Source organism: Pantherophis guttatus, chromosome 4, assembly GCF_059756535.1.
Source record: "Pantherophis guttatus breed Tessera chromosome 4, ASM5975653v1, whole genome shotgun sequence".
Lineage (NCBI taxonomy): Eukaryota > Metazoa > Chordata > Lepidosauria > Squamata > Colubridae > Pantherophis > Pantherophis guttatus.
Window position 1 is genome coordinate 65,286,894 of NC_142066.1, and position 15,474 is coordinate 65,302,367.

The following is a 15,474-nucleotide window of genomic DNA, read 5'->3' on the forward strand; positions in this document are numbered from 1 at the left end:
ACACTTATTACTGTTGCAGCATCCCCATGGTCACGTAATTTACAATTGGATGCTTGACAACCAGTTCATATTTATGCCAGTTGCAGTGTCCTGGGGTCATGTGACCATCTTTTGTGACCTTCTGACAAGCAAAATCAATGAGGAAGCCAGATATACTTAACAGCCGGGTTACTAATGTATCAACTGCAATAATTCACTTCACAACAGAGGCAAGAAAGATTGTAAAATGGGGCAAAATTCATTTAACAAATGTTTCACTTAGCAGCAGAATTTTTGGGGTCAGTTTTGGTCGTAAGTCGAGAACCACTTGTATTTGATGACAATTATCAGAAATGAACAAGATGTTATGAGGTCATCTAGGCAGAGGCAGGCATCATTCGAATCCTTTATTGCTCTAATTAAAGGCCACAACAAATGTCCCTACAATGGCCTGGTCAGGCTCCATCCCACACTACCCTGAAGTCAGCCACCCTCAGTCCTCAAAAGTCAGTAAACAACAAAGGAAGTCCAAAGAGAGAGTGTAAGTTCAAGAGCAAGGTCCAGAGTCCAGGTACAAAGGCGAAAGACAATCCTATAAGGCAAAATGCAAATCCACAAGGCAAAAGCAAAGCACAGACAAGAGCACAAGTCAAAGCACTGGCAGTGTAAGCCAAAACAAACAATTGTTCCTGGCAAAGACAAATCCCCCCCACTCCGCTTCTCCTTAAGTTAACCCACAACAACTTGTGAGAAGGGGTGGGGCGATCTCCTGAGTTTACCTCTGCTCTACTCTCCATGCCCTTGGATTGAGTGGGGGAGGCCGCTATTCCTCATCAGAGGGGATCTGCTGCCTAAGAGTACAGTTGCCTATCTGCAGCCGATTCTCCCCTGTGTCTGTGAGGGTAGACAACTCTCCAACCAGTCTCCCCCGCTGCCTGAGGGGCCTGAGACGGCATTGTCCTCAACCCCTGGCCTCTCCAACCTTTCCAAGGGAGACATGCTATCCCCATCAGATAATCCGGATTCCAACTCCTCCTCATAACTGGTCTCCAATGGGACCATAACACAAGAGCTGCCACTTGTGGGATTAGACTAGAAGATCTCCAATTGGAAGCTCCCTTTCAATTCTGTTATTATTTATTCTGACTGCTCCCGCTAACACTGACATGGCAAGCTACTAGAGTATAAAAAGAGAGCAAACTCGATTGCCTACTAGCACTTATGATGTTACTTAGTTTGAGTAATGAAACATCTGCAAGAAAACAATCAAGCACCAAGTACCACTGTTCCATATGCCTTGTCAATTTTCTCTGCTAGATTGGAGCACATCTAGAGCAGATTTGTATTTATATGTGTACATGTGCGTGTATAGAGAGAAGAAAGGAAAATCCAACTTTCACATAATTTCCATTCAAATAACTTGAGACTCAACAACTTGAATCTTGTCTATAGCAAGATTTGAAATAGGCTGTTCTGACTGGGAGCATGTATTTCAGAATATATAAACACAAAATCAACTTTCTGAAGAGGTGTGTATTTTCTTATAAGACATTAAAATCAGATTCTTATACCTAATAGTTTCTCATTGATAGTGGGTCCGCCGGTCACTAACGGGTTAACACCCTCCGATGTTGACGGATCGGGTCTAGTAGCTGAGAAGCTCCTCCTCCATCTCAGGCTTCCCAGCTTTAGACTCAATCCGATTTGGATACGGACACGGATTGAGCTGCTTAACCAAAACTTTTGCCTATTTACTATCATTAGCCTTACTTTTACCTCTTCAGCTCCAATTGATTTAAATCACCAAAGGGAGCTTCCAGCGAGAAGGGCTTCAACCCAATCCCGCTGAGGACTGCTTTGCGGTGGGTAGCAGGCCTCCCTCTGGGGTGGGCCTCCCCGGCAGCACGAAGAGCTCACGCCCGACCCTGCTGCCTAAGCCGAATTCGACCTTGTTTAAATTCCACCTCCTTCGGCTGTTAGTGCTTTGGCAGAGCGCTCATTCATTCGGAGCCTCCCAGCGCTGCTGGTCTCCGTAGGAAGAAGGCTTGCTATGCCCGGCGCACCGTCCCTCATTCAAATTAGCCGCGCGCCTCAGCGGCTTGCTTTCGCAGTTGAGGAGCACTTGGGAGCCGCTTGGTGAGGCGGCTTGCCTTTCAATGAGCGGGGGAGCGATCAGAGGCAGCCACGTGGAGTCTCAGCTCGGCGCAGGGCAGGCAGCCAGGTAGCGGCGATCTAGAGCTTGCCTCTTACGCCCGGACTCAGCGGAGTGTCAGCATTCGCCTTCGTAAGTCTCCCTGGGCTTTTACTTGGCTTCCTGGGGACCATTAGCTTCCCCTTCTCCTCGTGGTTGGGTGCCATTTTTTAACGGCCTTCTTCTCGCCTTGGGACCTCACCTGTCCGCCATTTTGTTTCCAGCCTAGGTCCGTTTGGCCCATTCCAAGACGGCTTCCTCCAGGCAGACTAAGCCTAAGAAGCATGGCTGCCCAGGCTTTGAACAACCAGGGACTTCTTCCTCAGTGCAGCCTAAGAGGTCAAAAAAAATCCTCCTCCAAAACCTTGGATAGCAGATCTAAGGAGGAATTGAGGCTGCACCAGGCCATAGAATGGTCAATCCAGAAGGCTATCAAGGAGGCCTCTGTTAAGGAAACCTCCCCAGCCCTCAATTTAATCCAGACTTCCACCCCAGTGGCGCCTCCAGATGCTTCCCAGGAACAAATCCCAGCCCTTTCCCTGGATGGGGAGACTACAGCCTTACAGGATCAAGGGCAGGTCAATGAGTCTCTTTTTGGGGTTCAGGAGGCGAACCCCCCTCCTGCAGGGCAACCTCCAATTAACGTGGAGGTTCCATTAGAGGGCGCCCCTCAGTTAGCTAGCGAGGATTCGCATCAGTCCCCCATTTCTCCTGAGCTGGCAGCCTATATTCAACAGGCCACACTTCAGGGTATAGAGGCAGATCGCCAACGCAGGACAGCCTCTTGGGTATCGGAGTCCCCATCACAGGTAGATGTTGAGGGGTCCTGTTTCTCTACTGACAAGGCCCAAGCCCCCTTGCGGGCTCATTCGGCTGGTACTTCTGGATAAGGGTCCATTTCTGGGGAAGAGCTGCGTGACCCTGATCCGACGATGAGGATTTATCCCCCGACCAGCCTTCATTTGTGGGTCTCTTCAAGCCCCAAATGTTCAGATCCTTCCTACACAAAGCAAAACTTACAACAGGTTTAGGCTCAGCAACATACAACATTTAGGGGCCATCATCGACTCGGTAGAAGGCAATGATCACCTGGCATCCTTCATGGCCCAGGGCCAGTGGACCCAGTCCAATCTGGCCCACAACATCAATTGGCTAGAGCTCCGGGCCATTCACTTAGCCCTTCGGGTATTTCATGACAAGGTGCGGGACAGACACATTCTAGTCTGAACAGACAATGTAGCCGCCAAGGCTCACATAAACCGCCTAGGGTGGACCCGTTCTCGCCCCCTCATGGAGGAGACTGGGAGCCTGGGCGGAGAGACACCTGAGGTCATTGCGGGCCTCCCACATTTCGAGGGTGGACAACTCCCAGGCAGACTGGCTCAGCCGAACTCCACTGGACCAGGGCGAGTGGAGCCTAGATCAGGACTTGTTCCGGACGATCACAGCTCAGTTCGGCATCCGGATCGTAGACATGTTCGCCACTCGAGCCAACCGACAGACGGAGAGATTCTTCTCCCGCTTCCCGGATCCAGAGGCAGAGGCTGTGGACGCTCTCTACAGAGACTGGACGGCCGGCCTTCTATACACCTTCCCTCCTCTTCCGTTGATTCCCAAAGTCATCAGGAAGATGCTGTCCTCCCAGGCGGAACTCCTGATGATTGCTCCGTTCTGGCCCTGTCGCCCCTGGTTTGCGGACCTTCAATCTCTATCAGTCCGTCGTCCTTGGCGTCTTCCTCCCTCCAGAGTGGTCCTCCACCAGGCGTCTCTTCTCCATCCGGACTCCGCCTGGCTTCAGTTGACCGCCTGGAGGTTGAGCGGCAACTGCTGATGCGGGCCAGGATTCCAGCTCGGGTGGTCTCCACCATTCAGGCGGCTCGCCGCCCTTCAACCACACGAATATACAACTCTACCTGGAGGTCCTTCTCCTCCTGGTGCGCTCGACGATCTGTGGACCCCACAATGGCCTCCACACGGCATGTTCTGGAATTTCTCCAAGATGGCTTCGAAACAGGTTTGGCCCCTAACACCTTACGCTGACAGGTTTCTGCTCTATCCACTATTTTGTGCTGTGGATCTCGGGGGTCCCTCTCGGGTCGTTCCCTTATCCACCTGTTTTTACGGGGGGCCTCTAACCTGCGCCCTGGCCCAGTCCACAGATAATCATCCTGGGATTTGCCCCGTGTTCTTGACGCTTTGATTAGGGCCCCGTTTGAACCCTTTCGGGAGGTTGGGCTACGTTTCTTATCTTACAAGGTTGCGTTCTTGCTGGCAATTACTTCGGCCAGGAGAATTTCGGAATTGGCAGCCCTCTCCATCAGGGCTGACCTCTGTGTTTTCCATTCCAACCGTGTAGTCCTCAGGTTCGACCCCACGTTCCTTCCCAAACTTACCTCCCCATATCACCGGGCTCAGGAACTGGTCCTTCCCAATTTTTGCCCCAATCCCTCCCATCCCTTAGAGCGGGCCTGGCACAAGCTGGATGTGAGGAGATCCCTACGGATCTATCTCCGACGTACCTCTGAATTTCGGCGGACGGAGTCACTCTTGGTCTCTTTCCAACCGGCTACGATGGAACAGAAGGTATCTCCTGTCACTGTGGGGCGCTGGATTAGCCACAGTTTACGAGTCCCAGGCCCTACCTGTACCACCTCGAATTTTGGCACACTCCACCCTTAGTGCTGCCACTTCAGCAGCCTGGGCTACCCAGGCTTCCTTGGAGAAGATTTGCATGGGCTTCGCCCACCCCCTTCATCCGGCATTACCAGATAGATCAGTTTTCATCTGCGGAGGCGGCCTTTGGGCACCGGGTATTACAACAGGTTCATCGGTCCTCCGCCCCATCGGCCCGGTCCAATCCCTCCCTTTCATCTAACGGCTTTGGTATGTCCCGTTAGTGACCGGCGGACCCACTATCAATGAGAATGGGCTTTGTCTTACCTGAAAGCCCTTTCTGATTGTTGTGGGTCCGCCGGTCGCCCCTGCCCTGTGAATGCCCGGGCCGATGTGGCTTGGTCCTGGGGTCTTCTTTCTTCTCTTGCAGCTCACCGTGTGGGTCTACCGCAAATCAACTCTCATCAAAAGCTGGGAAGCCTGAGATGGAGTAGGAGCTTCTCAGCTACTAGACCCGATCCGTCAATATCGGAGGGTGTTAACCCATTAGTGACCGGCGGACCCACAACAATCAGAAAGGGCTTTCAGGTAAGACAAAGCCCATTTCATTTTGGGATTGTGCTATTAAAATCTTATTCCAAAATTGTATTATTAAAATTTTTAATTACATTTACTATGCCAAAACATAGGTGTGAATATTTTTACTTGATTATCCTCTCTCTCAATTTATTCTCTGTTCAATATTTATAATGTAAAACCATCTACAATATAGTTCTACGAAGTTCCTGTCTAAGAATCTTTTTTTAATGTGGATTGTATCACAATTGTACAATTGTACTTCTGTAATTGTATATACATTTAGCTAGATGATTTTCCTGAAATTTCTGATCCTAATGAAATTCCTTGTATTTTTAGTTTCTCTGATTTTTTAAATTAACATAGTCAAAATAACAATATCTCCAGGTACTGCTTTCATTTCCTGCTTTAATATATACATTCTTTCTGAAATTCTTTTCAAACTAAAATCTAGCTTTTCTTCAAACTTCTTTAATGCAATTCTCAGCTTTAAGGAGCTGAGGTGGTGCAGTGGTTAAGAGTGCAGGCTACTTCAGCTGACTGCTAACTGCAGTTTGGCAGTTCAAATCTCACCGGCTCAAGGTTGACTCAGCCTTCCATCCTTCTGAGGTCATGAAAATAAGGACCTAGATTATTGGGGGCAATATGCTGACTCTGTAAACTGCTTAGAGAGGGCTGTAAAAGCACTATGAAGTGGTATATAAGTCTAAGTGCTATTGCTATTGGTATTACTGAAATCAAATAATTGGGCTCAATATTTCAAATTTAGCATTGGATTGCAATAATTCTTTTTATTGTGTAAAGCATGAAATCACCTTTGGGAAATTCTAAATAACAGATTAGGAAGAGATGTTCACAGAGAAAATATATTTATTTGATTGCTAGAAATTGAAAATGACATAATGACACATAATATACATCAGTCCTTTTTCTCCTATTTTAGGCAAAATCCAGTTTTTTATTTAAAGATGTACTTTATTATTATTTATTATCTTTATGTAAAGATCATGAAATTGTTGCCTTCTGTTTGCATGACTTTTTCTTGAAGGCCTACTGAACTCTTCAGGAGCTGCAATGCCCAGTCAGATCAAGGAGCTATGAATGATATGAAACTTTGGGAAAAAGGAAGCATTAAGATGCCTTTTATAAATATCCCTGTACTTGATATTAAAAAATGCCAGCCAGAAATGTGGAAGGCAGTTGCTTGTTCACTGCAAATTAAACCTTGTCATAGTAAATCTAGAGGAAGTATTATTTGCAAGTAAGTAGACTTTTAGCGTTTTATAGCTGCCTTCGGGCACTTTTCTTAATGTTAAAATTGGATAGCAAAAGAGGTTCCATGTACATTCATACCTTCAGCTGAAAAATGTAGAGGCAAGTATGTTAATGTGTCATATATCATAGAAGTCTGTGTTCATCTTCATCCTAATGTAAGGGGAGCTGTCATTCAGAATTTTCAGCTGACTATGTGAAAATCTTGAGAGTGTTGGGGAAAGTTGTGTGGTTGTTCTTGATTCACTTTTTTTCTTTAAAAATACGTATGGAACGTATGATACGTATGGAAATTCAAACAACAATTGGGTTCAAACGTTTGTGCAAGTTAGAGTTAAGAAACCAAGTTCAGGTTTGATCTGACTTTCAGATAAGACGGCTACAAAATTACTTTTTTATAGATTTTTTTTTACTAAATTGTGTAAACCTAATGTATTATGTAATTGAATAGGGTCTAGTCAGGTTCTGCTGTGCAGATCCAAAATCCATTAAATTGTAGAAAGGAATAAGCCAATAGACAGTCATGATAATGTTCTGTGTAATGTACATAAAATACTTTGGTTGAATTTCTATTCTGCTTAGTGGTGAATTCCTCTGAGCATAATTTTTGGACAAATTCAAGAACTATAAAGGACCCATAATCTGAAAGTTCATCCAAAATATATTTAATTGGAAAAATATCAGTACAATAAGAACTGGCAGAATTTATACATATTTGTATGCAGAATGAAGTTATTAGATCCCCCTGCCTCTATAATTTTCATCACGAGGCAAGATGGATGACAAATAAATTTAATAAATAAAATAATTTTAATGAAGTCCCGCATGCAATCTGATAATGCATAGTTCACTACTTATGTAAGAGTTCAAGATTCATGCTATATAGGAACTTATTGTAGAATAAATAATTTAAGCTACTAAATGCAATAATAGTTTTTTTAGGCAAACATAATTACATATCATATTATATAGGGCTGTGAAAATCTCCAGAAAGAGGTGCTTTGGAACACATGGAAAGGCTACAAATTTGTTTTCTAACATTTAATTAGTTGTGTATTTTTTCAGACTGTGGCAGCTATGGAAAGATTTTTAAAAATTGTGTGTGATTCCATACATTCCAAAATACCTCTTTCATGTGATTTACATAGATCTAATGTTACATAAATAAGGATATTGATATTTGTTTGTAAAATTGTATGTTATTTTTATATGTGCACCTGTATGCTTTTCTTTTTAGTTTCAAATACTGTGCACATATATAATGTGCAAACATTTTGTTTTCTTAAAGGTCAGATTGTGTAGAAATTCTCAAAAAATGTGGAGACTTAAGCAAATTTCCTGAGGGACATATGGCTGAAAGCATCTGTGAACTTTTATCTCCAGCTGATGATTTGGAGACTTGCATACCTTTAGATACCTACCTTCGTAAGTACTGAAGAACAGGCCCAGTTTAGAATTCAAAGTAGTTTATTTCTAGGCTTGACCCAAAAAAATGATGGGAACAAAAGCCTTGGGATAATTATAATTTATAATTATTTTATTGTCGTTCAGTTTAATTGCCTCTGTAATAGTGCCACCTTTCTGATCCCAGAATTGCTGGTCCTACACAGTGGTCACATATAGTTTTTTTATCCCATGCAGAGCTCTGTTCTAAATATCTCTGAAGTGGTATTCTAATTGGTAGTCTTTCACCTTGTCTGGATTGTATTGCCTTTTAAGTATAGTCACCATAAGTGGTTCCTATTTTTTTGCAACAGTGTTACTATGATTGATTCTTTTTTCTGGAGCTTTTTTATGTTCCTTCTGCGTTTAGATTTTCCAGACTATTTTATTTGGTAGATTCTTCCAGATTTCTGCCCCAAATTTTGATTTCCCAAGCATTCAGCATACCATTATTCCAACCTATTTTATCTTCTGCGTCTTACATTTAATGGCATGCTGCAATTGCTGTAAATACATGTCAGTTGCCAAGCAGCCAAAAATTGATCATGTGATCATGGAAATGCTGTTTCGGTTGTAAGTGCGAGGACTGGCTGTAAATTACTTTTTTCAGTGCTGTTATAACTTTGAATGGTCACTAAATGAATGGTTGTAAATCAAAAACTATCTTGATTTACAGTAAACTAGCTTCTTCTAACCAGATGCCCTCCAACTATCTTGGGAATAAAAATTCAGTGTTAAAATTCATATTGATTAAAAAATCTAGGATTTCTGTAGGGGGCACCAGGATGGGGAAGGTTGATTTGAACAGTTACTAACTCATTACCTCCTTTCTCTGGCAATTCTAACAATCTCTCATATACTGGTAACTTTTTACTATTTTCAGTGAGCAGTACACCAAAACAATGTTAATTGTTTGGATAAAGGAAACCCTATTAACCATAACTCTACTTTTAGTACTTCAGTGTTTTGGTTTTTGTTGTATAAGTGATGGAGGTTTTTTTTTTTTTTTTTTTTTTACAGTATATCTATCTGGTTACTACCCATAAATGAAAATCAAATGTTGGGCTTGCCTTCTTTATTGTGACATCACCAGAACCTCATGTAGCATTTAAACTAAACCTGGAGTGATAACTCCATGCAGCTGTGATAGGACTAGAAGGCAAATTGAGAGTTAATGAGAAAATTTTCAGAGTTACTTTTGTGCATTACCAGATAATTTCAATACCCAACAAGTTTTATCAAATGATTGCACATCCAGTTCTGATCAGGCTGTGTGCTATATTGTATTGAGTAGCAATAGAAATAGCACGTAGACTTATATACCACTTCATAGTGCTTTTACAGCCCTCTCTAAGCGGTTTACAGAGTCAGCATATTGCCCCCAACAATCTGGGTTCTCATTTTACCAACCTTGGAAGGATGCAAGGCTGAGTCAACCTTGAGCCAGTGAGATTTGAACTGCCGAACTGCAGCTAACAGTCAACTGAAGTAGTCTGCAGTGCTGCACCCTAACCACTGTGCCACCTCAACTCTTAAGTAGTTAATAGAGCTCATGCATAAGTGAGAAGGGGCAAGGCTTACACTTTAAAACATCTTTAATAACATAATACTTCATTAACATAATACATAATAATAATATTTAATATAAATATTATTGTAAAACGGAATAATTTTGTTACAGTGCAAAAATAAAGAGAGTACAAAATCAGGTTTTACATTTGCAATACATTTCCTATAAACATCAATATAAGATTAATATTTTCCTGTGGGTTATTTTATTAATGATGCATATGCTGGCATAGCTGGGTAATGGCTGAAAATTATCTTGGTCTTCTACATCCATGGATTGGGAGGATGATGGGAATGGAAGGAGAGTTGAGCAAGGCTTTAGTTAACTGTTAGTTTAAATGTGCTTTTCTTATAATTTTCTTCATGTGTTTCATAACACTTCCAATATTTCATTTATTTTCCAATATAACTTTCCAAATGTTCTATATTTGGATTCCTAATTTTGACAAATTTTTGTTAATCTTCAGGAAACATCAAACCATCAGCCAAGTTTTCCCACTGAATTTTTTGGACCGAAAAACTCCTTCTTCTCCTTCTCCTTACAATCTGTTCCATTTCTTCTTTCATTTCACTTAAATCTTCATTTGAAAGCTCTCCCTCAGAGTATTCTATCAATTTTTTTTCACATCTTCTTCATCTAATGTAAATCAAGGGATTTGTGAATGTCAAAAATGTTATATTTCATCCAAAACTTCAGTATGGATGAACCAGAATTATTGACAAGAATAGGTAAAGAGGATGGGAAAATTAGATCAGAAAATAAAGAATTTGAGACTGGTAATTGGAACTGGAATTAGAATCTATGAAAGTAAAATATTAAAAAACTAAATAGGAAGGATAGAAAGTTTTGAGGATTGTATTTCAGATTGTTTGAGTCTTTGGTATACAGTAGTTATAATGCCTTATGTTGTATAATTTTAGTGTTTATTTAAGGGTTTCAAATTACTATAGTTGGTAGCACAATCAGCTAGATATTTAGATTGGATTTGACATTTTTATCCACTTATCAAGAATTTTGTCTACTTAACAAGGCCTTCCAACCTATCTAGCTACGTTTTGCAATTGAATGTGATTTATCAACACTGAATGTGTTCAAGTGGTGCTTCAATTGTTTGGGATTGCACACAAGGAACCTGCGCTATTTTGAAAGCTATTCTTTCTTTTGGCATATTCTATTTCTATTTGCAGGTCTTTCTATTTTGTGTTTGCCTGTACTCTTCTCTTCTTTAGAGTAAAATTGCTTACTCATAGGTTCCTTATTCTAGATCAGGGGTGTCAAACTAAAGGCCTGTGGGTTGGATATGGCCCACGGGATGCTTAAACCTGGCTCACGGTGCTGATCTGGAAATAGCAAAGGATTGGCCCGCAGTGCCCCTGGCAGCCAAAACATGACACGGGGGGCTGTGTGAGGCCCACTTGTGCCCTCTTTTAGGCTTGGGCGGCTTCCTGCAGCACTTTCCTGGCCAAAATGGCATGGGAAGGGCTCGTGGGAGCTCCCATGCACCTTTTGGCTGGCAAGGTGCTGCAGGAGGCATCCATCCTGCCTCCTCCCCTTCCCCCGGCCGGCCCATGGAGGAGAACTACAATGCTGATCTGGCCCTCGAAGAAATCCAGTTTGACACTCCTGTTCTAAATTTATTTTTTTTGAACATCCTCCAGATTGAGACATCCATGCTGAGATATAACATCTCTGCAAATTGATGTTAAATTTAAAAAGCAAGTACAAAATTAAATAATATACTCATGGAAAACAACTGAGACAGAACTAAATCCATATTAGAAACTGAGGTTTGATGATGGTTACAAATGGACACTAGAGGGAACTAAAGAACTAGCACAAAAAAGTTAAAATGGCTAAGCTGGCTATAATTTTACCTAAACATAGACATTTTAGAGCTTGAAAGCATGGATGATAACAAAATTGAGATTATCACAATAAAAATACAAAAAACAAGGATTTCTACATGGAACAGCTATGACTAGAAATTCTGGACAATGCCTTTTTATGGAAGTTACAAAATATTAGAAAATAGGCATAGAATAAAATAGAAAACTTTGAAGACTCCTCTCGAATGACTAAAATTAATGAAAGTTCAAATCCTGTGATGTCAGTAGAAGGATTTAAAAATGTGAACTGAAAAAAGAAGGAACATAAAGTTGGACTATTTTATTAGGTATAAATTATTTGTTTACGATTTCTTATAACTTCAATAGACTTTTGACTGAACCCAGGACTGAGAAGTTGGCAATTTCTGGATTGTGTTTTGATAAAGTTAGACTTTTTATTTGTGATTTTAAAAGAGAGTGAAAAATTGTTATGTTAGCTAATGCTCAGTGTGATGAGAGTTGGAAGTCACTTCTTTATTATTGACTTTGTTGCCTTTTTCTTTTCTACTTGTTCTTTTTTTTTTCTGCATCTTCTGAATTTTTTCTTCTTCTTGTTTCATTCTATTAGTTTTTACCATGTTTATGAAAAACTGAAATAAAATTAAAAGAAAAGCATTAACAAACTAAGAGTTTAGGAAGAATCTATGGATGGAAATTCTAAATGGAAAAACAACTGAAGATACTTGGGAAAACCTGAAAAAAAGAATTATAAAAACCAATCTAACATAGTACCACAGGAGACACCAGACAAAACCAGCAAGATAGCATAAAGAATCTCTGACAAACTGAGAGAAAAAGAGGACAAGTATTAAAAAATGGAAAGAGGGACAGAAAATAATGCCAGCAAAATGCCCAAATCAGCAGTGACAAAAACAAGAATACTAAGGCTTAAAGTGAACTAAGACTTGTAACAAATGCTAAAAATAATTTTTAAAAGTTTAAACATGTAAGAAACAAGAAAAAACTCAAAACTATCTAATAGAAGACTATAGCAAGGAGATGATAGGCACCAAGGAGACAGCAGAATTTGTTTAATATATCAGTGCATTATAGTTCTGCTTTTAGTAGAGACCTGAATATCATTTTCCTATTTATTTATTTATTTATTTATTTATTTATTTATTTATTTATTTATTTATTTATTTATTTATTTATTTATTTATTTTATTCGGCTTATATGCTGCCCTATCTCCCAATGGACTCAGGGCGGCTCACAATAATAAAAATAAAATCTAAAATCTAAAAAGTTTAAAATTTAACCCTTAAAACCGCCCCATCAGACTAGGTCAAGCGATTTAAAAAGCCAAGTTTTTAATTCACGATGGAAGGTGCGAAGGTCAGGCGCTAATCGGAGCTCCAAGGGAAGTTGATTCCAACCCTCTCTATGGGCGCGCTGGCTGTAGGTGGTCTGGCAAATATCCTGGACCTAAGCCATGTAGGGCTTTATAGGTCATCACCAGCACCTTGAATCTCACCCGGAGGGCAACCGGCAACCAATGCAAGCCACGCAGGAGGGGTGTAATATGGGAGTATCGGGGTTCTCCCATCACAACCCGCGCGACTGCATTTTGCACCAGCCGAAGCCTCCGAGTGGTCCTCAAGTGCAGCCCCATGTAGAGAGTGTTGCAGTAGTCAATCCGTGAGGTGACCAGCGCATGAGTAACTGTGCGTAGGGCATCTCGGTCCAAGTAGGGACGCAACTGGCGCACCAGACATATCTGGGCGAACGTCCCCTGGTCACGGTTGTTATATGATCTTCTAAGCTCAACCGTGAATCCAGGAGGACGCCCAAGTTGCACACCCTGTCTGCAGGGGGCAAAACTTCACCCAATATGCCAATAATATGCCAATCATATTGACAGTTGATGCGACCATCATAGTTGGGAAATGTTCAGGAAATAAGATTCTCATGGATAATTGTTCAACATAAATACAAAGCTGTCCAATTAGTACTTAGAAGTTATCAAACCATCTATTAAAATTCACTGCCCAGATAAACCATTTCTATTTGCTCTACACATTGCTTGTTCTTGAAGTGTATTCAGAAGGTTTAGTTGTTACAAAATACAGCGACATAGACAGTTACATGTGCACCTGGAATAGCATAAGTTTCATCTTTGCTCTGAGAAGTGCATTGCTTGCTATCTTGCTTGCAAGTCCAAGGGTACTAGTATTGATCTTTAAAAGCTTTCATGGTATGGGACTAGTTTATTTGTGGGACCTTCTCTTCCTGATTACATTTGCCCATCACGTCAGCTCTGTCAGAAAAGATATGCTGCAGGTCCTGTCCATTAAAGAGTTGAATCTGGCAAGAGAAATGCATAAAACCGAAATGCTTGAAAACCTTGATTTCATAAAAGGGAGGAAAATGAGATTGCCATGGTGTGTACTACATGCCACCCAACCATGCAGGACCTAAGACACGGGTCTTTTCTGCTATGTGAAACATCATTCCCTTGAGATGAGGCTATCCCCATTCTTGGTAACCTTCTGAATTTTGCTCAAAACATGACTGTATCAAGAGGCTTGAGGATCTCAGGGAAATGGTGAATCAATGAAATGGCAGGGGTGAAATGCTCCCGGATTGGACTGGATCACCTGATCTGGTAGTGATCTTGGTAGTGTTTCGGCGATCCAGTAGCGATGGTGGATGACTCCGCCCATCTGGCTGTGTGTCACGTATGCGCGCGTACACCTGCTCACGCCTGGGACGCAAGTACTTCCGAACCAGTAAGGAAGGTGAAACTTGAAAAATTAGAATATCATGCAAACGTTCATTTATTTCAGTAATGCAACTTAAAAGGTGAAATTAATATATGAGATAGACTCATTACATGCAAAACGAGATAGTTCAAGCCTTGATTTGTCATACTTTTGATGATTATGGCTTACAGCTCATGAAAACCCCAAATTCACAATCTCAGAAAATTAGAATATTGGGAAAAGGTTCAATATTCTAGGCTCAAAGAGTCCCACTCTAATCAGCTAATTAAGCCATAACACCTGCAATGGATTCCTGAGCCTTTAAATGGTCCCTTAGTCTGGTTCAGTAGGAATCACAATCATAGGAAAGACTGCTGACCTGACAGTTGTGCAGAAAACCATCATTGACACCCTTCATGAGGAGGGAAAGCCTCAAAAGGTAATTGCAAAAAAAGTTGGATGTTCCCTGTATCAAAGCACATTAATAGAAAGTTATGTGGAAGGGAAAAGTGTGGAAGAAAAAGATGCACAAGCAGCAGGGATGACCACAGCCTGGAGAGGATTGTCAGGAAAAGGCCATTCAAAAGTGTTGGGAACTTTCACAAGGAGTGGACTGAGGCTGGAGTCAGTGCATCAAGAGCCACCACACACAGACGGATCCTGGACATGGGCTTCAAATGTCGTATTCCTCTTGTCAAGCTGCTCCTGAACAACAAACGTCAGAAGCGTCTTACCTGGGCTAAAGAAAAAAAGAACTGGTCTGTTGCTCAGTGATCCAAAGTCCTCTTTTCTGATAAGAGCAACTTTTGCATCTCATTTGGAAACCAAGGACCCAGAGTCTGGAGGAAGAATGGAGAGGCACATACGGCAAGATGCTTGAAGTCCAGTGTGAAGTTTCCACAGTCTGTGTTGATTTGGGGAGCCATGTCATCGCTGGTGTTGGTCCACTGTGCTTCATTAAGTCCAGGGTCAACGCAGCCGTCTACCAGGAGATCTTGGAGCACTTCATGCTTCCTTCCGCAGACGAGCTTTTTGGGGATGCTGACTTCATTTTCCAGCAGGACTTGGCACCTGCCCACACTGCCAAAAGTACCAAAACCTGGTTCAATGACCATGGGATTGCTGTGCTTGATTGGCCAGCAAACTCGCCTGACCTGAACCCCATAGAGAATCTATGGGGCATTGCCAAGAGAAAGATGAAAGACATGAGACCGAACAATGCAGAAGAGCTGAAGGCCACT

At 41.8% G+C, this 15,474-nt stretch overlaps 1 protein-coding gene across 1 annotated transcript in view; it reads left to right on the plus strand.

The window, feature by feature from the left end:
* Positions 1 to 15,474, plus strand: part of RECK (reversion inducing cysteine rich protein with kazal motifs) — a 106,781-nt gene that overhangs the window by 61,097 nt on the left and 30,210 nt on the right. The window contains exons 11-12 of the mRNA XM_034416556.2: positions 6,408 to 6,620; positions 7,920 to 8,056. Coding sequence (XP_034272447.2) covers positions 6,408 to 6,620; positions 7,920 to 8,056 — 350 coding nt within the window. The remainder of the gene's footprint in view (positions 1 to 6,407; positions 6,621 to 7,919; positions 8,057 to 15,474) is intronic.